Source organism: Mauremys reevesii, linkage group 8, assembly GCF_016161935.1.
Source record: "Mauremys reevesii isolate NIE-2019 linkage group 8, ASM1616193v1, whole genome shotgun sequence".
In the NCBI taxonomy this organism is placed as follows: Eukaryota; Metazoa; Chordata; order Testudines; family Geoemydidae; genus Mauremys; species Mauremys reevesii.
Window position 1 is genome coordinate 45,966,369 of NC_052630.1, and position 23,388 is coordinate 45,989,756.

Here is a 23,388-nt window from a genome sequence, read left to right on the forward strand (position 1 = left end):
GTTGAGCAATTGAAAGCAATGAAAAGCATGTGTAACCTTATCTCTGCTTCCTTTGTGCCCGTGCAATACACCCTTTGCTTGTATGCTTACATACTATTTCTCAAACAATACAGTGCAGCAGGCCCTTCTTTTCCACCACCTGCATTTCAATTTTGTGACTACTTTTTTTAAAAGGAAACAAGGAAGAAAACAAACACACCCCATAACAGGAACCAGGGGGTAGCAGTGTGACCCCTATTCTGCCTCCTCACAAAGCTCTCTGGAAGCTCAGCTACTATGGCACTAAGATTTCTACAGTGAAGTCTTCCTCCATGCACATCCATTACAACCTCACTTAGGGCTCAGTCCTGCAATCCTGGCACATGGGAGTGACCTTAAATAAGTTATAGCAACGGATGGTGCATGCAAGTAGCCCCATACACCTTCACATCTCTCCATCCCTGAAACGCACAAATGCAGTCCCTGGCCCGGTACCCCAGTGAGGGGCCGTTCTATAGGGACGAAGTTGAGATGAAGTAAATGGAGCGACTCTGATTTGCACTCACTGAGGATCTAGTGCTCAGTGGTTTGCTAAACATCCCATGGAAATGCTGCTCTGTGTCCTAACATTGTCTTTTCAGGGGGATTCAGTAGCAAGTCCTCACAAATATTTGGGAGCCACAGACCCCATTTTTGCTAACTTTCCATAATGACATGCGGCTTGGGAATAATTTGTCCCAAGCTGTGACTTCCCCACTGGGTTTACAGATAAAAAGCAGCAGCTCTTCCTGCCTGAATGAGAGGAGAATCCCATATCGTCGTTCAGAATGCAGAGTGATAATGGTTAGAACGTTCTATTCAGGCCTCCACATATGAAAGCGCAACGTCATAAAGATCCTTAAGAAAATAGCCCAGGCTTCACAGTGGGAAAAGCAACTTGGGGCCTCACAAGGCAACTGCAGCCATTTCTAAAATGTCGGATCCCAAAACTAACAGCAAGGGCTTGCCTTCCCCACAGAGTTAACTGGCATTCGAGCTCAAGTGTTATCCCGATATGGAGGCCCATCCCCACACACAGATCCTGAGCTCTAGTGCAGTGGTACTTTTAAAGGAGTTGGCTGACTCTGAAGGGGCTAGAAGCTAAAACTGGGCTCAGCACAATCTGCCAAAACTGATATGTAATGTTGAAGCAGGCTAGTGCCACTCAAGCGCTGCTAGTCCTCCAACACCATGCCACAATTCCCTCTGTGCATCCAGAAAAGACAGACAAGTTCTCCCACAATTCACTGAGAAATAATTCACAGATCCCACCAGTTTACCGCGGTGCAAAGAACCATGGGATAGCTTCTTAGCGTCACACCCACATGAGGGCAGCACCAGTGGGGACACAGAGCTGGGGAGTTATTTCATAACATGGCTGTTCTTATTCAAGCCAGGCTAACTTGAGAGGAATAACTCAAGTGTAGATAGCGCAAACTAACTCTGCAGCGAAGACAGACCCAAAGAAACACTTCAGAAGGCAGTGCAGTCTCCTCCTGCTCCACACCAACCCTTTTCCCTCATAGCATTTGTTCTTTCAAGTTGGCAGGGAAGATAACAGCAGGTGAACCAATGGCACTTTACCTCCTGCTAGGCAGGGATGTTTACCATTCTACATCCCTACCCAGGAGCCAAACCTCATTTGGGAATTGTTTCTCTGGCAGGGAAGGAGAAACACAGGGATTCAACCTCACCATGGGTCAGGTCAGACTTTATAGAGGCCAGAGTATATAATATTGTGACACACTGTAAATTACTCATGATGTGCTTAATTATGCAACAAAAAAACTTTTCAGGAAAATAACCACATAACCCCTAGGGTGTACTTAATATGTAAATCACAAATGATTAAGAATAGAATAAACAACAAGCAGCACTGAACTACCTGGCTGTAATCCCATCAAGGGGTTCTGGTGATGTCATAAACCAGGGGAGCAAATTTCAAATGGCCAGAAAATCACAGAATGAATTCTTACCCTGTAATTCAGCACTTGCTTAGTCAATAGGTGTTTTAAAATCTCATCTTCTCCCGCACGTAACTTTTTTTGTTACACCCTTTCCCAGCTCTTCCCTTCTCTCATGCCCGTCCCCTCCATATACTCTGAAGCACCTCCAACATGCTGATTGTGGGAAACCTCTGTCAGTTATTGTATGTAACAAAAGGTATAAATGCTTGCTGTAATTGTTTACCTGTAGAGAGACCTGCCTAGGACTGGGGCAACCCTGTGTCCTAGGGCACGCCCTCCCTCTATACAATTGTAAAGAGAAAATAAAGTATCTGACTCTGCTGCACCCAACCAAAAAGTGAGAACTGAGTTTTTCTCCGACAATATATATTATAGCACATGAAAAGATGGGAGTTGCCTTCATGTGCTATTATATATATATTCTGCTTACTGTATTTTTCACTCCATGCATCTGATGAAGTGGGTTTTAGCCCACAAATGCTTATGCCCAAATAAATTTGTTAGTCTCTAAAGTGCCACAAAGATTCCTCGTTGTTTTTGCTGATACAGACTAACATGGCTACCACTCTGAAACCTGATTATAATAATTTGTTCAGTGCACAAGAAAAGAGACTTTACTTATAGTACTGCAGACAGAGAACATGCCGCTTTATTCAGCTAATCAGTGACTCTCAACCTTTCCAGACTACTGTACCCCTTTCAGGAGTTTGATTTGTCTTGCATAGCTCCAAGTTTCACCTCACTTAAAAACTACTTGATTATAAAATCAGACATACAAATACAAAAGTGTCACAGCACACTAGTACTGACAAATTGCTGACTTTCTCACTTTTACCATATAATTATCAAATAAATCAATCAACTTACTGGAATATAGATATTGTACTTACATTTCAGTATATAGTATATAGAGCAGTATAAACAAGTCATTGCTCGTATGAAATTGTAGTTGGTACTGACTTTGCTAGTGCTTTTTACATAACCTGTTGTAAAACTAGGCAAATATCTAGATGAGTTGAGTACCCCCTGACAGATCTCTGTACCCCTAGGGGTGTGCACACCCCCTGGCTGAGACCCACTGAGCTACATAAAAACAGAGGGGTGGGGGTCAAAACACCCAGTAAGTAAACAGGAAATAAGGGTGGGGTGGTGCCTGGCTCCAACCTATTATACTCTGAATAACTCATTTAACACCTTGATTACCACTTTACTGCAAATCGGGAAGGGAAATTGATTATAAACGGAAAAGTCTAGTTTTATTCTCCAAAATAAGGGCAATGTTCAAAAATAATGAATCAAGCTCCAGAAAACCATCAGACTTCTTTTAAAATAATACATTTTGGAGTCTTTTTCTTTGCCTTCAGGTTGCACTTGGGTCACATTTTCTAGCTTTCCTCTGCAACCATGAGAGCGAGAAAATTGCTTTAAAAGAAAGGAAAGCTGAAATGCACATATACTCCAGGAGTTGGGGCTTTTAGATAAATACCAAATACTGTAAGACTCACAGGACTGTGAGTGACATGCAAAAAATGCACAAGAAACATAAATGGAGAAAAGTAAATCAGACTTTAAACAGATTTTTTTTCATTTTTAATTATCTAAGTCCTGCCCTACAAACTTTACTCACATGAGCAATTGTTACTCATGCAAGAAGTCCCAGTTAAGTCAATTGGACTACTCACCCGAACAACTATTACTCAGATGAGTAAAGTTTGTAGGATCTATCACCTGTGGTTATTAAAATAGAGGTAATTAATGTTTTAAAAATAATTTTGGTCTAAACCTAACAAAGTGGAAAGGAGTTTTCTCATTAACTTCAATAGGAGCAGCATTGGACCCTGAATTTCTATTTTGACAGCATTCCTTTGGGGATGCCCAATTACATTCAAGAGTTAAATGCATTGACCGGTCTGCCTTGTTTACGTGGTCTGTAACCTGTTGATGTAACCAGCCAACCATTTCTGTACAATTTCCATCTGCCTACTATTACAGAAAATAGGGAAAAAACACTGACAGCTGCTAGTTCTAGTCAATGTAAAGTCCCTAATTATTTTTTCCTATTTTTTGTCCCTCCCAAGTCCATAAACTCCACATCTCTGGGGAAAAACCCTGAGTTTTGAGAATAAAAGATGCTAAAATCAGAAATGCTAAAATAAACCTTTCCAAAGAAAGATCTTGAATGGGATCTCTGGATGATCTTTGCCCCTTATCTTGCATCTGCGGTCTGTGCATCTCACCCAATCCATAAGGCAAGTTTTCATTCGTATAGCTTTGGAGAGATTGGATGTTTCATATTGGTGGCAGGCTATCACATCAGGCAGAACGCAATGTTCTACCTTCTTTTCAAAAGGAAGTTGTTTTAAGGGGGTGTCTATGCAAATAAGAGCACTTAGTAGTACCAGTGGGAGTTAGGCACCTAAATATTTTTTGTGAATCCCACCCCACATGTCTATCGTGCCATTGATCTGAGAATCTCAAACAACTCTACAAACGCCCCTTCATATGGAAGCATTAGCTTAATTTACAGCCAGCACATAAAGTGGTCAAACCAGGAGTGGATGCTCTAGTTGGAACAACAAAAAGGGGAAGAGGAGAGCTGTGGGAGAGCCCTGCTTACCAAGCCCAGGAGAGGATGGGGAGCAGCGAGCTGTGTTCCTACCTGCTCCCCTTACTTTAGTTCTGGCTTTCATAGAAGTGAACAAAGGTACAGAGAGGTTATGTAACTTGCTGAGATCACACAACAAGACATAGGAAAAGCCAGGACTCCTGACTCCCAGTCCTGTGCTTTAACCATTAGCCCATAGACACAACTGAATCTAACCACTTAGCCTGGGGAAAGATGCTTTAGTCCTAAGCCAGTTAAAAGAACTATCATAAATAAAGATGCAAGGGATTTGTACATAAATCAGGTAGAATTGATCGGGAAATTATTTTTCCCCATAAAAAAATTCAGTGAACAGATATTTTCTCATGTTTGTCATCATTTTTCTTCAAAAATTGTATAGGTTTTCATTTTTTTAAAAAAGAAAAAAATTCAGTAGAAAGGTTTTTTTAAGTTTCAGCCAAAAAACTGTTGATCAGCTCTAAAGCTGAGATCCTGTAGCAGCACTCTGATTCAGGACGTCTAGAGACCCCACCCTGAAGAAGCCATGCCACCTCTGTTAGGGTGTTCTCCTAAGGAAGAATACAAAGGACATTCAAAGATAAGTAATGCTGGGTTTTTGCACAAGAGAACTTTCCCAAGGAAGTGCACAGGGAAGATGAGATGGGAGCTATGGCTGGTTATCTGTAATGGGAGGGGTTGTCCTCTATGGAATGGAGGTCAGTGCCCCTGTTGAAAATCAAAATACAGGTCCACCTCAGCTTTAGCAGGAGACTCATGAAACAACAGCATCTTAAACTGAACATTGGTTGTGTTTTGTCTTATGTTGTCAGGGAACTTGGCCTTTAAAACCCTTCCAGTTCAGCTGCTGATGTGGGTCAGTTGGCTATACATTAAATCGGCTTTTATTCTTTTAGGGTCTGATTTTCAGAGTTGCTGAACATTTGCAACTCCATCTCAAGTCAACAACCCTGAAAATCAGCCTTTTACTATGCTGACAATGTTCTCCTGATAGACATTAAGATTAAAGTCACTACTTTGTCAGATTCTATACACTATTACAATGGGGAAAAAATGAATGAAACATTTACCCATTGGAAAATGATGTTTCATTGAAATTAAAATTTTCAGTGGAAAAAAAATCAAATTCAGCTGAAATGTTTCATTTCAATCAAAAACGTCTGAACAAAAATGTTTCACCATTTCTGATTCAAAACTTTCTGTAACTTTTCATTACACAAACCGTTTCAATTCTTTTCCTCACAATTTGGGACTAAAATAAACACCAAAATATTGGAATTTCCCACAACATAGAAAAATCAATTTTTGATCTTTTCTGCCCACTTCAAAAATTTCTCTGAATGGTTCTTACTGTCCGTCCTTAAGCAATGTATACAACAGTGAATCCAAGATAGATAGATAGATAGATAGATAGATAGATCTGTCCTCTAAAACGGATCTGATTTTTTTCAGAAAAGGAGAAAAGATAATTCCATTATCTCCAGTATATTTTTCTTACCTTAAAATACTTTTAAATTCTACCTTATAGGAATGTCTGCTGCCGCAGGACCATTATTTCAAGGTCAAATTGATCACCATATTTGGAATCACAAAAAAAAAATTCCCTTCAGCAAGGAAGGAACCATCTGATATTTTTGGTCCTTTTCCTTCAGGAATCAAACCTTTGAGTTTGGGGGACAATCATTTTCTTGCTATTACTGTGAGCTGATTTGGGCATTAGTGGAGATTAGTTATTCATATCTATACATAGGTGCACAGTTAGGCAACAAAATATTGTTTTCAATGAAAATCGGCTTTTTGATAGAAAAGGAAGTTCTATGCAAAATGTCCATTTTCATCAAAATATTTTGGGTATTCGTCAAAAAATGGAAGTGCAAAAATGTTTCAGTTTTACCCTCCCCAAAAAATTTGGTTTGGGTTCTGAAAAATGAAACATGATTTTTGTGGGATTTGACAAACCACCTCCCCCCCAAAAAAAATCTAAGAAAAATATTTGTTTTTGTTGATTTTTCACTAGGAAAAAAAATCATTTCCAAATTAGCCTTTATCAGGAGCAAGCAACTTCCAAACCCAGGTAGTTTTTGATTGTCATTTTCCTATCTGTCTCCCATAAAACAATCGATCTCTGAAGGACTGGGATAATTAAAGGACACAGCTGGTATTTCTAACCTTCCCCTCTGCCTAGTTCATAGGAATACTTACTGTGCCATTCACCAGAGCCAGACACGGCAATGGATAGATTCAATCCCAATTCCATTTACCTTTAATGTGACTTGCTTTGCAAGCTAGAAGAGCCCAAATCAGAACAGCTTTTTGCTACTGTTTATCTGAAATGCAATCTGAATGGCAAAAAGATGTCTTGGGTTCAATTCAAATTGTATGTTAAGTCTTTACTAGTAACATGTCATAATAGTATCCTTGTGAAATACATCTCTGTAGGGGCTTTTGGATTGTGTAGGAATAAAGTAATGATTATTAATAATTGTGTTTGCTGTTCTTATAGATTCTAAAGCCAAAAGGGACCATTGTGATCACCTAGTCGGATCTCCTGCATATCACAGGCCAGAGAACAGCCAGAAAATAATTCCCAGAACAGAACTTTCAGAAAAAAAAATCCAGTTCTTCAACTCCTCTGTATTATTGTACATTGCACTTTATATTATTATGCTCCCAGTCCTGCAGGCTTTATTCATGTGAATAAGAGCTGAAAGATTGGGTCTTCAATTATAACTGTATTATTATTTCAACAGCAGATCTAGCTGGCCACTTTACTGAAACTGCTGTGCCTTTACATTATCAGATTTTGACGGCAGGGATTATATTCTGTGTGTGATCTATGTTGCAGGTAGAGCTGAGCTGTTAATCAATTTTTCGGTGTGGGGGCTGAACTTAAATATTAAATTAAATTAATAAAATCATTTGGGGTTTACCTGAAAAGATTTTTAAATTTATTTTTTCGTGAAGCAAAAATGTCAGAAACATTTTACTTTGAGTTGAACAAAATGTTTCATTTGACCCATATCAAAACATTTCGGGTTTTTTTAACCTTCTTAAAAATTATAATTGCAGTTAAATTTGAAGCAAAAGACCCTTGTGAAACAAAAAGTCAAAACATTTCAATTAAAAAAATGTAGAAATAAAGCTTTTTGACTTTATCAGAATTTGTTTGGTTTTTGACTGAAACAATTTGGCAATTTCAGCACAGATTCAAGAAACCTTTTGGTCTACCCAGATCTGCATTTTTCTGCAAAAAATAGTTTCAGCTGAAAAATTATGCCCTGCTCTAGTTGCAGGTCATAAAACAATGTGTATGGCTAGAGGGCAATATAAATAATTATGGAAATGCTGGTAGAAATGCTATAGTTAAGGCTATATTTGTTTTTTCAGTTAAAGTGGAGTTTAAGTAATTTTGTTAGGAATGTAAACAGATGTTAATTGTAGGCATAATTAACCCAATCACTTCCAGGGAGATTCCATTTTCTGGATTATTACAAGTAAAGCTTTTTAATTATTTAGAAGTCAGAAGGAGTTAAAACTAAGTTTTTTTGAAATATGCTGTTTAACTTTTTTTGTTCTAAATTAAAAAAAATAGCTTTAGTTTTAAATATTAAACTTTAGATAGATTTCAGTCTAAACAATACCTACCATAGACTGTTGGGGTTTTTGTTTGTTTGTTTTAAGAAAAAGGTTATTTATATTATTCCTCATAGCCATTTCTAGTTCCACTACAAGCTCAGGTGGAATAAAAATTACCCAGGCAAATGGTAACATTTGCAACTTTACATGTTAAATCACTGGCATATTGGAATTGTAGCTGTGAGCTCTTTTGAGAGGGAAATACGGATAATCCACATCAATGCAAAACAATGATGGGTGATTCGGGTGGGTGGGTGAGATATGTATTTGTAGAAGGAACAAGTGTTCTGTTTGTCCTCAGTTGGGGGGGCATGTTTCAGGGAGAAGATGCAAAGACCCAGTGAACCCCTTACATCTGCTTCTCAAGCTGGATTTCCCAGGAGAAGAGAAGCCCTTTCCTCTCTGCATTCACCCAGACCACCGCTGACACATAGCTCCAGCCCTTCAGAGAAAGGACTCCTCTGCAGGAGCTGGAGAAGAGCAGCCCCTCCTGATTCCCACTTCTAAGTAGGCCTGATCCAACTTTCCCTGAAGTCTTTCCATTAACTTAAATGGGAGCTGGTTCAGACTCCAGGGATTTGCCAAAGTTCAAACGGTCTATTCTCCAGTGTTTTGTACCTAGGATGAACGCGGCAGCCAGATCTGAGCTAAATCCAGGTGCTCCAGCCCCAGAGAAATGCACAAACCCTCCTCCAGGCCATGTCTACAGTACAAACTTTGGTTGACGCAAGTTATGTCAACGTAAAGCTACCACAGTTAGTATATCACTTGTGCACATGCATACTAGGCTACTTGTGTTGGAGCTGCATATACTCACCAGAAGTGCTTGTGTCGCTGTACAGTGTGGTGCACCATGGGTAGGTATCCCAGCGTGCAACTCGCCACCTTTCAGTGCACTGTCTTTTTGGACATTTTGGCAATGCCTGGTGGAGCAGAAAGGAGTCACGTGTGTGTGAATGGGAGCAAGGGGTCAGCTTCCCAGAATGCAACTGTCTCCATCCCATCATATCATCGAATTCCCATAACTTTTGCATCTTTTTAAAAACTCCTATGAATCTTCTCAGCACTCCTCTGACAGAAGCATGGTGCCTGCACAGCTATGCACTATTGTCATAAGCATTGCAAACACAGGATGCACAATCCTCTGTTATTTGCAGAGCCTTACAAAGAACCAGATCAGCAGGGAACATGATTTCTTGGAGGACAGATTGCCATGGGACATTCTGAGAACGAATTCAAGGTTGTTGGTGGTGTTCCTGGAGCAGCTGCAGATGGTGGAACACCACTTCTAGCCAGAGAAACAAGCATTTACTGTTGGGATTGAATTGTAATGTAGGTTTGAGAAGATGAGCAGTGGCTGCAGAACTTTTGGATGTGCAGGGCAACATTCCTGGACCTGTGTGCCAAGCTTAGCATGGCCTTCTAACACAGGAACACCAAACTGAGAGCTGCACTGACAGTGGAGAAGTGAGTGGTGATCGCACTGTGGAAACTTGCAATGCAAATTGCTATCTGTCAGTGGCAAATTATTTTGGAATTGGAAAATCCACTGTGGAGGTGATTGTCGTGCACATGTGTAGGGCCATTAATCATATCCTGCTATGCAGAACTGTGATGCTTGGCAATGTGCAGGACATAGCAGATGGATTTGCAGCAATGAGGTTCCCAAACTGTGGTGTAGCGATAGACGGTATGCATATCTCAATTTTGGCTCCAGTCCACCTTGCTGCAGAGTACATCAACATAAAGGACTACTTTTGTATGGTTATGCAAGCATTGGTGCATCACAGAGGATGCTTCACCAACATCAGTGTTGACTGGTCAGGGAAGGTGCATGATGAGTGCATCTTTAAGAACACAGGACTGCTCAGAAAGCTAAAAGCACAAACTTTCTTTCCTGACCAGCGGCTTTCCATTGGTGATGTTGAAATGCCAACAGTGATCCTGCGGAACTCAGCCTACCCCTTGCTTCCCGGCTCCTGAAGTCATACACCAGCTGTCTCAACAGCACCAAGGAATGATCCAACTGCCGGTTCAGCAAGTGTAGAATGACAGTTTAATGCACTTTTGGTAGATTGAAGGGATGTTGGTGTTGTTTACTCATAAGACTGGACCTCAGTGAAAAAAAATATCCTAGTAGGTATAGCTGCCTCCTGTGTCCTGGAGTACATCTATGAATATATCACTGTCATTGCACCTATTAATTTTGCAGTGCTTGCTGTGCATTTACAATAACACTGTTTTTCACTGATCACGTGAGTTGTGTCACTCTGTTCAGTAACAAATAAGTGGGTGTGTTCAGAACTTCTAGGCACTCTGCAGCATATGTTGTGATTAATTATTTTCCAAATAATAGAATTTTATTCAGTAACAAAACCAGAACAAAGAAAAATCTTTGCAATTTAAAAGCAAATACATTAAAAACTTAATAAATTAATGGAACAGAACAGGAGGAAAAAACATTCACAAGGATACATCAACCGTGGCTCTCACAGGTCAGTGTATGTGAAGCTGTGGTTGTCCTTAATGTCCCCTGGGGTGCACTGGTAAAAGTAGGAATGCAGACCCTGATGCCATATGGAATGTTGAGGGGGATATAAGGAGGTGCTGCAATGGAATTCTTCATGGACTTCAAAGGGAGGCAAATTTGGGATTGTTGAACTTGTAGAACCACCAGAGTCTGCAGCATCTGTGTTTGCTTGCAGAGAAGCCCCATTAAGTCCTGGTATGTCTCCCTCTCCTTTTCCTGCTGGGACTCCTGGGCCTTTTGTCCTGCCCACTCTTTTCTTCTCTGGGCTGTCTGCAATGCTCACCCTCCAGGACTTTAGTCTGATGCACCCCCTGCAGGATCTCACTAAACCTGTCATCCCAAGTTCTCTTCTTTCTCCTCCTTATCTGGTTCAGGTGTTCTGTGGGGGTGGAGGGAGAGCCCCTCAAGGCCACAATGGCAGTAGCTGCAGATAAAACACACACAGGTACCATTGTCATTATAGTCACCACAAAAAGCAAAAGTTAAAATTCAGAACTCCCCTCCCTTGCTCCCCTAAAGTTTTGAACAGGACACCCTTATTGACACTTCTGTTTGGAGTGTTTGTGCACAGCACCATTCACAGCACCACGGAAAGTGTGGCCCACCAGGGGTGAGGGGAGGGAATTGCTCAGCTGCATGAAACTATGAGCACAGGGCAATGGCACTGAATACTGGCACCAGCAGAGGTGATTTTAGCTGATATCTCACTCCTGAGAATAACCAAGGCACAGAGAGCACAGCTGCTGCTGCTGGCATCCTGAAGATGCCTGGGCCAGTAGCTGCTAGCCTGTTTACTGCAATGGTGTCAGCCAAAGTTATCGCTGACTGGCATGGGAAAGTGTCCTGCCATGGAGGAAGAAATAAGGCTGCCATTGCAGAGTATCTCCATGGAAGTTTCATCAAGATCTCTCAGGAGGATTCAAGGGACATCCCTGTGTACATAAACAAACTGCTCCACATGATCCGTCCGTCCCCACCCCCGCACACACACACCTAACTCTACAGGGGAATGAAAAGCAGAGAGCAACTCCATCTCTCTTTGCTGTACTGCTACTTCTTCTAGTGCGAGTAAATTATTGACAAGGCGATAGCTGTGTTCTGTTAAATTGGGAGTGCCATCAGTACATCATTGTAAAGGGGAAATACAATTACACACTTACCAGAGGTTCCTTCCCTTGCATTGGGCTCGCCCGTGCTCCACTGCCAGGACTGACTGGACTGGAGTCTCAAACAGGTCCTGACTTGACCATCCTCCTCTGCTTCCTCCTCCACCTCCTCGTCCTTGCTGTTCATGCTAAGGGCCTGTGACTCGGGCTCCTCAGAGGTATTCACAGTGGTTCGTGAAGTGGTGGTGGAGTCTCCGCCAAGGGTGGCATGCCACTCTTTGTCAAAGCAACAAGTCTGCAGCTCAGCACCAGACTGACTGTTTGCCTTCTTGGCCCGCCACAATTCCTTTGCTTTCATGCAGTACTGCTGCTGATCCCTGTTCTATCTCTTCTCCTGTATCCCTCCTGCAATCTGCTCATAGAGGTCCATGTTTCTACAGCTGTTCTGTAGCTGTGCCTGCACAGCCTCTTCTCCCCACAGGCCCAGGAGATCCAATACCTCCTGTCTGCTCCAAGCCGGGGTGCGGCTGGAGCATGGCCAGCTGGGCAACTGCACACAATGGAGAGCTGCTAGCTGTGCTCACCAAGCTGGACAATCAGGAAAAGGCATTTCAAAAATTTGTGGGGCTTTAAAAGGGAGGGGTCCTTTGGGTCTCTATGATGTTGGGCAGTGGAGTTCACAATTGTGACCAGAGTGGTCAGTGTCAGGCATTGTGGGACAGTTGCTGGAGGACTGTTAGGATAGACAGAAGTAATGCAGTGGCTACATTCATGCTGCATCAACCTCAGTACATCAGCCAGGGCTCGATGCAGTTCAGGGACATGGTGTCACTGCATCACCAAAATGAGGCACTCACATCACACCAGTGGGAGACGAATTTAAAAGCAGATACATGCACAACTAGATGGGATGCAAGGCGGCTCATGTCGACCTAACTTTGTACACCAGGCCTCAGTTTGATTCTAAAGTCAGCCAGCAGCATAAGCTCAAATACACCCGACAAGGAGAAAACAACAGCCCTGGACTCTGGGGAAGCTCAGTTCTCCAGTATCAGCTCAAAATGTCACTCTATCAGCTGTGTTAGTTTAACAGCTTCAGAGGAGTTTACTTTGGATATAAGGGCAAGAAAACCCAAAGGCTGGTTTTCAGTGTTTCCCCAAGTCTCCCTCCCCAAGTCTGGTTTGACTCAGCAAAACACGTGTGTGTTGGTAACATTGAGACATAAATATTCTCTTTTTTCTGTACTTTGAAATCTGCCAATGAGAAGCGCAATCCGAGAGCTAGTTAATAAAATAAATAATAATGATAACAACCACCTTGGCTTCGATTTTTGTGTGGAAGTTCAGATGACTGGGGATAGCTGATAGATGATTTTTGACTTTCAATTGAAAATAAGGATAACATTGTGGGTAAACAACATTTGCAGGTTACAGTTGCTGGATTTACCTTCAATAAAACAAAACACAATAACACACTAATACTAAATGATTACACAAGTTTGCCTCTTCTGAGCTGAAGAGTTAGTACCCTGATCTATCCTGGGCAATGTTTTGCTGGAATATTACAACCTCTTCCACCCTCATGTTAGGGGCTGCTGCTATATCCACCCCAGAAAGCTGCTAATTCAGGGGTAAATCCAGCTTCATATTTTTCCCAGAAAAAGAAAGTCCTTTTTAAATCGGATTTCAGACAGAACCCTGGAGCTCAGAGTAGTCTAGAGAAACTTAAGGCCTGATCCAAAGGTTGTTGACTTTAATAAGATTTTTACAATTGCACTTTGGATCCGGCCTTTCCAGCAGAGCAGGCAGCCCCCATGCAATGCACACAGGGGATCCTCAGAGGAGTAACCAGTGGCAAATTGGGGGCTGACACTGTGCATCCCCCTGAATGGGAAGCAATCTCTACTAAGTGTCCTGAGAAATGGTGCAGCAGTGGTGAGGGGATTCAGCAAACGCGCGCCCAGCTAGCGAGTTCCGCACAGCAGAGACATATTTGCATCAAAGTGCTTTAGCTAGCAGGGCTTTTAGGTCTGTCCTCGGCCCCCTGCCTACCTCCAGCAAACCTGTAAACCCAGGTGACTGGGGGTTACGTACAACAGCCCGTTATAAAGTAGCAAGCACCTGGACATGCTGTTTTAAAGGAAGGTTTCTTGTTCTACAGGGCTGTTAGGCATAAACCTTTAATTACTGGCCTGGTGGGGGATGGGAGTGAGATCACTATGTTCACCCCTGAGTTCTTAGCGCGTTTGAAAACCCTCACTCCGCGATTTATTCCTTAGACACCCCAAATGGACTTCAGGGCTAAATCCCCCATTGCCTTACTCACAGGAGTAAAGGTTGCTCACAAAGGCGTCCCGCAGAAGTCGCTGTGAGTACTTTTGCTGCGGGATTGGGCCCTCCACAGGAATTCAGTTTTTCTCTGAAATGATTTCATTTCACCGGATCGGTAATGAGAGGTACAGAACTAACACCAGTGGCTTTATTCAGATCTGGCCACCTCTAAAATCAAATTCAATTTTTTTTTTAACAATTCCCTGCTCTGTGCTGCTGTGCTGGATAAAATATGAGCAGATCCACGCAACCTGGATGCATTTTAGCTGGGTACATCTGCTTGTTAGTGTGGTTAAAGCTAAGCAAACCCTTTTTATAGCTTCAGGAGGAAGAATTTCAGGAGGAAGAACCCTACAAAGCTAACGAGATATTTGGACCACATAGACATTAGGTTACATTAGTATACATACAATTATTTAAAACCAAAGAGTGTACATTTTTTTTAAATGTCAACAATTGCAAACAAAAAGGTAGCAGATTTGGTAAGAAATGACAACGTTAACATGGAAATATTGGGACCATTGGATAGATAGATAGATAGATAGATAGATAGATAGATAGATACCCAAAGGGGGTGCAAGTGGGGCAATTTGCCCCAGGCCCCGGGGCCCCACAGGAGCCCCCACCAGAATATAGTATTCTATAGTATTGCAACTTTTTTTTTATGGACGAGGCCTCCAAAATTGCTTTGCCCCAGGCCCCCTGAATCATCTGGGCAGCCCTAGATAGATAGATAGATAGATAGATAGATAGATAGATATTCTTGTTGTTACTGTGGGTTTGTCTATTTAATGTGTAGACTCTTGCGGTTTATATAGCAAAGACTAGCTGCTATTCCAAATAGAAAAACTCCTATCGCACGTCACTGGAGCCAGGATCTGGCCTAGCTCTCCAGTCCCCGTTGGAGTTCACAGGGGTGTTGTAAGGACTGATTGACTACAGAGATACTAGACTTTTAAAAACTCCAGCGACTTTTTAGCGCTGTCAAAAGCAGGGCTGGCAGGAGGTTCCATTGATCTGGGCCGGGGTGGCTGTTCCGTCTAATCCCTGCCCGCTTTGTAAATGTTTGGAGACCGGCTGGAGGAGGAAACGCAATCCTTATCCAAACAGTCTTTTAACCTCCAGTCCTCTCTGCCCCGTGAACGCTTTGTATGAGCCTGTCATAAGCCTTATTAATGACCCTTGTTACTTAATCTGAAACGGGGCTCCTGGCAAACAGACAAGCCTCTTGCCGCCGCACAGAACGGATTTTGAAAAGCATTTTGGTCCCAACCTAAATTCAGCTCGACGACTTTCTCTCTCCTGCACCGAGAAATCACTACGGCGCAGCTGCGTCATGTACTTGTTTGACCTCAAGATTATATGACACGCGCCCCGATTTCAATGTCTCTCGTTTCTTTTCTTACAGCAAACGAGAAATAAAGTGGAATAAACAGAATGTTAGTCTGATGGTGTCGATTTCGTAGCGATAGGGGTGTTTGTCTGTAAATCCTACCGGAAACATGGGAATGTAAGAGCTGAAATTCAGATACCAACCTGATTATTTAGCACAAGTATCAGAATAAATCTGACGTTTCATAGTGGATAGTCAATTCTTCTAGGAGGCCAGATTGGGGAATTGTTGGAATAATCCCTGAAAGAGCCCAGCCGCGTTCCATTCGATTCCATCGCTTCTCCCATAGGGAGCACTCCCTGCAGTCCGGGCATTCAAACTGACTTAAGGGTCCGGATTTTGTCAGGGGCTTGGTCCCTTCCCCGTGGGATCGGTGGATCTCTGCCCCCCTCATTCGCCGTTTTGGGTTCCCGGGGAGAGAGATCGGGGTAACGCGCAGCGGTTGGGGACAGAGTTGTAAATCCCCCCCCCCCCCCTCTCCACTCGGGATTCCTGCAAGGCGGCTCCTTTCCGCATGAGCTGTAACATTTTCCAGGCTCGGGGTCTATTTGCTGCTGGGTTCGTTCTCCACCCTTCAGTAAAAATTTAACTGCAATGATCTCACAGCGCCATACATGTGTTTGATAAGCTTGTTTGAGAAACAGGCCTATAAAATGCAACCTCCCAGCAACTAGATACCGTGTTTGTGCCTGTCTGTTGTTATTTGCCTCCCTGGGTACGATAGTTAAGCAGATACACTGGGAATGTGCTACATTGTTTCATGCTGTGGTTAGATGGTTCCTGGAAACCAGACAACGTTATTTTATGTTTTTAATTTAACTATCCCGAATAGCGTTTGCAAAGCTGTATGGAGACATTCAAAGAAGTATGACACCACACTAAACAAAGTTGCCAAATATAAATATTCCATCTTTCACTGAAGTCAATGGGAATTTTAGCACAGTCTCCAATACAAGCAGGATCGAGCCTTTAAGAATAGCGGCTAACGGAAATACCCGTTGGGGGATAAATGACGCACGGTGTCATTAATTATAACACGCTGGGGGATTTTAAAAACGGATCGGGGCTTTGAAATCTGCAGGAATGTTCTCTGTATAAGCGACCAGACGTGGCGAAAGTGGGAGTATGTCTGCGAGATCCGTTTGTGCGTACAGGAGAATTTCTCGCTGCTGTAGAGGTTGGTATTTTAAGGTGCGGTCTGCTAGTCTGAGCCCTGTGATCCGAAATTAGAAAAGATTTTGAAATAGTGTGGAGGCAAATAACAGATACATTATAAAGTGGACTACATCGCATTTATAAACCAGATCTGTAGGTTGTGGCTGCTTCACATCGTATGGCAATTTTCTAGAGGAAAATAATGCATCTCAGGAATTGTATTCCTAGGTAATAAAGCATTTATCGCACAGTGCGGACAACAGTTCGTGCTGCTGGATTGGGGCACTACATATCATCTGGTTTCTTTGCAAGAATTCCGTCTCAAAGCACAAGTCCCGCTCACTGATGCATTTATTTTTGTACCTCAAAACGATCCCTGCTTTGGGGGAAGTCATTTCACTCAAGGTGTCAGCCCAGGAGAGACTCAATTACGATTCGTGCTGTCCCTGCGCTCAGATGATTAATATCTTCCCTTTAATCCCTTTCTTCATGACTAACCGATTTCTCCTGCCAGGGCTCCGATTTGTTTGTGTGACTTGGTAGGGGGATGAACAGTCCGGCCCCTACTTCGGCCTGGTGTCTCTAATTGACTTCTAGTCTACCTTTTAGTGGCGACATGTGTTTCTCACAAAGCTCTTATTAGGACAAGCTGCTTTCACTAATTGAGAGTTACAGAAGGCGGAAGGTAGGCTGGTTTTTCAGATCCACCAACTCCAGAGGATTCAGGGAAGGAAAGGTTCCCTGCACACTCTGCATCGGGTCCCTAAGATCAAATAACCAAGGCAAACTAGTCTCCTCCTCAGAAGATTATTCCATTTCTAACCCCCGTACCGCATCGCAGATCCCAGGGAAGCGCCAAGAAGCACGTGAAAGGCTAGCTAGGGAGAGATCCTGTACCAGACCTTGCGCGCCACGCGAACTCGCCCGAGCAAAGCTGACGCACGTGGGGAAGGGCTGCCGGACTCAGCTGTCTGAGGAAAAGCAAGGCACGTGCACGTGCCAATTGGGAAGCTGATTAATTGTGAGCTGCTATGTCACATGTGATCAGTACCATGAGCTTTACGATTTCAACTCACACAGTCTAAATAAATCAATAAAACCTCCCAGTTAGAGGAAAAGCAACGAGGGGGGGGAATTAACCCACGAACTGTTTAAAGCACTGCCACAATGAGAGCTAATGCAACTCTTTTAATACCAACAGCAACATTTTTATAAATGTCAGAGGGGTAGCCGAGTTAGTCTGGAGCTGTAAAAGCAGCAAAGACTCCTGTGGCACCTTATAGACTAACAGACGTTTTGCAGCATGAGCTTTCCTGGGTGAATACCCACTTCGTGGGATGCAAGTAGTGGAAATTTCCAGGGGCAGGTATATATATATGCAAGCAAGAAGCAAGCTAGAGATATAAATGCTTGCATAAATATATATACCTGCCCCTGGAAATTTCCACTACTTGCATCCCACGAAGTGGGTATTCACCCAGGAAAGCTCATGCTGCAAAACATCTGTTAGTCTATAAGGTGCCACAGGATTCTTTGCTATTTTTATAAATGTGCTGGAAGATCCAGACGGGCAAGTTATGCACGCGCAGAGATCGATGGGGAAGACACGTTTAAGGACACGTAGCTACACACGGCTCAGCTTTCTCATGTGTTTCACTCGCTCTCTGCCGTCTGACAATGAATTCTCGGACTTAGGAGGGAGTTTGGCACAGAGGGTCAAGGCCTAAAGCCCTCCCCAGGCGGCTGACTCTAAAGAGATATTTTAAATCTATCTGATGAGGGCATAAGGAAAGCTTCCCTCGGGCGTATATGGTCAGTACCTAGCTTCCTTCGCTGTGCTGGTGCGTGCAGTTTACCCCCAAAGCCCACCGGTAGAATTGCCCCCCCTTAGGTAAGCCAATATTAACATGACCCTCTCCCCGCAGCCTGCCTTAGCCATGAAATAGCAGAGGACTGAGAAGAGCTCAGTATGTCCATTTCTATTGCGCTTCGCAGAACTTCTGAAAGATCCTGTCTACTGAAAAGAAACAACCACAACTTAGGTCTGGATGGATGGCTAGATCAGTAATGTACGCCTGGGATGGTGGGGGTGGGTAGTTGGCTTTTGCAACCGTACGCCCGAATGGGGTCTTCTGTACTGTTCTTGTTTCCAGTGTTGCACGTCAGTCAAATGCAATGTTTGTAAAAGTTGCATTTTTTTCATTCACGTGCAAACACGTCCCAAAGCGAACGTAGTTTGTCTGGGTCGCAGACACGGGAGCAAAGCTCCTCAAGCTTGTACCTCGTGCAGGGATGGAGGGGGGCTGGGGGATGCACCCGTGAATAGCGGAGCCAGCCGAGTACAGGGCGCACTGCTTTTGGGATTAGCTTTAGTCGTATGGCTGGCTGGCTTCAATGCACATCTCCGCGCGGTGGGGGTTGCTGGGGCCTCTTTCGGCGGGAAAGGTGATCGGTTGGATCCTATCAGAAAGGTGCAGGAATGTGGGACTGTTTCTGTCCCCTTCCCTAGCAGCCACGGCCCTCCTGGCTCCGTTACAATCAGCGAACTCGCCTGGCCCATCGCCTCCAGCCAGACACCCGCCGCACTGATCGCTTGTTGGCCTGCCCCAGTGCTGCCTCTGTACAGCGCCTAGCACAACGGGGCACCACTAGGGCTCCTGGGGCGGCCCTATAGTAAATAATGGCCCTACCTGCGCCTGAGCCATTCCCTTTGAAAATAACAGGAATGGGTATTATGGCAGCGTCAGGACCCTGTGGCTGGGATGCCCCAAGATTTAGTCCATCAGCCCTTAACCCAAAATTCCCGGGTTAAATCCATGCTCAGTTCCACCCGGGGCCAGTGGGGTGGCTCTGCCGGGCAGATAAACGAGGCGGTTCCGGGCGTCCAATACAGCAAAGGGGGAGCGCTGATTAAACCAGCTCCCCAGCTCCGGCCTGCCCCCCTCACGTCCGAGTTGGCCTAGCAGCACTGGAACCGTCTGTGTCTCAGTATTAAACCCCGGTCCAGTCAATCGGGCAGTGCCGGTAAACCCAGGCTGGAGCGAGGGTTTCTGGGCTCGCCGGCTTCGCTCCGCCAGCAACCCCACTCCACTCCAGTAGAGACTGGAATCTGGATTGAACGCCGAAATCCCGATCCTGTTCCCAACGGCAAAGCGCCCCAGAAAGAGCCACCAAGTAGCCGCTACTCGCGATCCGATCATGCTCCCACAGGAGTCAAGCAGGGATCCGGCTCTTAGGTGAGAGCAGAGGACTAGGAAATCCATCCCCACCCGCTGGCTGCCCCTTCTTTTCGGGCTTCAAACCCTCGTTGGAAGGCGTGTTTAAAAATAAGGTACTTTGTCCTGTATCTAGAGTACCAGAGGCATCCCCTAGCTCCAGTTCTTTCTCTTAGCCCCATCCCACAGAGCGTTCTCACTACAGCTGACCTGGGACAAAGGTTTTTAAATCAGTATGAAATAAAATGAAGAGCTCATATAGTAAAACTGGCCAATATGGGAGAAGAAATCCGTGTCTCCCACTTTAATGGGGCAGCTGCTTTTTCAGCTACTTACTACGTAAAGGAGGAAGGATTTATTTGTATTTATTTTTCAGAATGTACTAGGGCAGTCAGGTTTTACTAACTGAGGGTGGAATGAAAAGCCAATCTCCTTCTATAAAGTAAAGGGAAGTTGAGAAGAAGAAATGATAGTAAAACTAAGCATCCCACCAGGGCAAAGTCTGCAGGTTTGTTCCTTTACATTTCCACTCAAATTTAAATACACATTGGGACCCTAAAATATAATTCTCTTTTTAGTGAGTGAGTGAGAAGACAGGGAAGCACGTTCTTGGGTTTTGGTGTGATATCTTAGTGATGTGTTTGTGTTCAGTTGTGGTGCTTGTGTTGGGGTGGATGTGGGGAAGGTATCTGCGACCGGTTGCTCCAAGGCCCTGTTTCCAAACCACCACCCCGGCAAATCCCAGAGATTTATTAAAACCCTTCGGGTTCTAATTTTTTTTTTATTTTGTAGTTCAGTTTACAAGTCTTCTTAATTAAAGACCGATCCGGATTGAATCCGAGCTCTGATTACGGATCCCTTTTCAAGGGCAGTCATTGCCAAGGGTGGAAAGGTGTTAGAACCCCGGTATGCAGCTTTAGATGCTGATTTCACTGCTCCGCCAGCCCCCCTACACAGCATGGTGTGTCTGCGCTCGCTCCCTGGGTACCTAACCCACACGCGCACCCCTGCTGCAGCCACCCCCTGTGCGATTAACAACCGTGCGTTCCTGGTGAACACGTCTTCCCAACCTCTCCGGCCAGACGCACGCGGTCCCTTCCCAGCCCAGCCGCCCGATCTCCAGCTTGTGGCACTGACACCAGCGCCTGATTTCCCGGGACATGTAGCCGTTCCCCACCAGATACCGGCCCCTCTGCCTGATCCAGCAATAACTACAACTGCTCACTTCCAGCCGGCCGTCTCCAAGCCCTTCAGGCGCGCAGAGCTCAGGATGAACCCCCAACCCGACTCTCTCTTTCCAGGACCAGGACAGTCCCTTTCAAGCCCAGTATTCCCCCAGAATATCGATCCCTCTGCTAAAGGACACCGCTCGAGCTGTGGGATAGTGTCATTATGGCAGCCCCCCCCCAAAATTAGTTTGATCCCGGGCTGTCCCCTGAGCGCTACCGCCCGCTTTATCTGCGCCCCTGCGCCGCGCGCGGGGGAGCCCCGGTCTCACTTACTGTCCTGCTGCGGGGTGTCGCTGCCGCTGGTTAGCCCCGGGGATTCCAGCAAGCTTCTGCCGGCTTCCCCTACGCTCTCGTCAGCCTGAGCCGCCACCATGTCTCCGGCTTCCTCCAGATCCAACAGGTGACTGACGGAGAAGTTCTTTTTGGCCTGTAAGTTGTCCAGGTTGCTGGGGCTCTCCAAGCGGGTGGCTAGGACGGCCTGTCTCTCCATGATGTGGGCATAGCTGGAAGTCATGGTTTCCCCCAAGTCTTAAAGGGGAAGTGCAGGCAAAACAAGAAGGGGGGATACAAGGGACCCTCCCCAAAATCTCAGACGCTGTCCCCGCAGCAGGGGCGCTCCCTGGGCTTCCTTCGGCAGGTTCCAGGGGGAGAATCCGGCCTCCCTCTGCCCAGTTCTCACGCGAAAGTGACACAGAAAGCGAGAGAGAGAGAGAGAGAAATTGAGGGAGGGGATGGGGGAGGGGGGCAGAGGAATCGAAACGTGTCTTTCAGGAGAAGCGGCGTATTCCCAGGCAGGCACCAGCAGCAAGAGGCTTGTCCCGGCTTTAAACCATCTCCAAGAGAGCGCGTTGCCCCCTTTGCGCTCCTGGTGAGTCCCGGGAGTGACTGAGGTTTCAGGTCACGGGTGCTGATGTCTTGCAGATGTACTCGCGAGCATTAACTCTCACCGAAGGGAAGACGAGGGTTTTCAGGAGTCCGAGAGAGCCCCCCGCCCTCCCCTGATCGCGCTCTCAGTTGCTCTCCCCCACCCCTCTCAGTTGGATCAAGCCGCTCTCTGGCACTTCAAAAGGGCCAGTCTGGCACACAGGGGAGACTTTGCAGGGAATACATGAAAATTGGAGACCCAAGGGAGGGCAGCTCGAGACTTAATAGGGGCCTGTAATTACGTGGCAAAGTCTTTGTGCTGTTTCTGACGTTTTACAGACCCCTCTTCTCCAGCGCAAACTCTCCCTCCACCACCAAAAACACACTGATTAGGAACTCCCCTCCCCCCTTCGCCAACATCTGATGTAGCGAGCAAGCGAGCGGGGAAGACCCTTTGCGTTTCTTAAATAACGATCGAATTATCTCTCCCCCCATCTTGCAATAGGATCTCTGGCGGAAAAGTCAAACTGAAAGCCACAGTCACTTCAAACAGGCTGATTATTTTGCTTCAGCATTAACTCCTCCTGATTTGTTTTAAATCTTGTTGGAGACTCTCATCTGCATGTTTTGATAACAGCTGCAGGGGAAACTTTTGGAAACAGTCCATGTCCATTCCAATCAAGTTTTCTCCTATTTTTTTAACGTTTCCTGCTGTTCCAACCGTTTGGCTTCAGGCTATTAAGAAAGAAGAGAGGAACCCAAACAAGGGGTTGGATTTAATATACAGATATTTGAACCAGACAGTATATTATTAAATACAAGCATCAGCAAGCAACTATTAATGAAAGTTAATGGATAGGGCGATCTGTTTAAGATGTGGGATGCATATTTCAGGAGCCTTCATTCAGCAACATGTGGGAGAACAGGTCTCCTTGCTATTAGAATCCATGGAAATAGGAAGTGGAAGAGATTATTTAAATAATTAAAACCCATTCAGTAACTCTGAACGATCTACACTAGGGGTAGGCAACCTATGGCATGGGTGCCAATGGCGGCAGGCGAGCTGATTTTCAGTGGCACTCACACTGCCTGGGTCCTGGCCACCAGTGGGGGGGGGGGGCTCTGCATTTTAATTTAATTTTAAATGAAACTTCTTAAACATTTTTTAAACCTTATTTACTTTACATACAACAATAGTTTGGTTCTATGTTATAGACTTATAGAAAGAGACCTTCTAAAACATTAAAATGTATTACTGGCACGTGAAACGTTAAATCAGAGTGAATAAATGAAGACTGGGCACAGCACTTCTGAAAGGTTG

At 44.7% G+C, this 23,388-nt stretch overlaps 1 protein-coding gene across 6 annotated transcripts in view; it reads right to left on the reverse strand.

The window, feature by feature from the left end:
• PRRX1 (paired related homeobox 1) overlaps positions 1 to 23,388 on the reverse strand; it is an 84,157-nt gene that overhangs the window by 57,735 nt on the left and 3,034 nt on the right. For all 6 annotated transcript variants that reach the window (XM_039483239.1, XM_039483240.1, XM_039483236.1 and 3 more), the window contains one exon: positions 21,477 to 22,802. In XM_039483239.1, coding sequence (XP_039339173.1) covers positions 21,477 to 21,717 — 241 coding nt within the window. In that variant the 5' untranslated portion in view covers positions 21,718 to 22,802. The remainder of the gene's footprint in view (positions 1 to 21,476; positions 22,803 to 23,388) is intronic.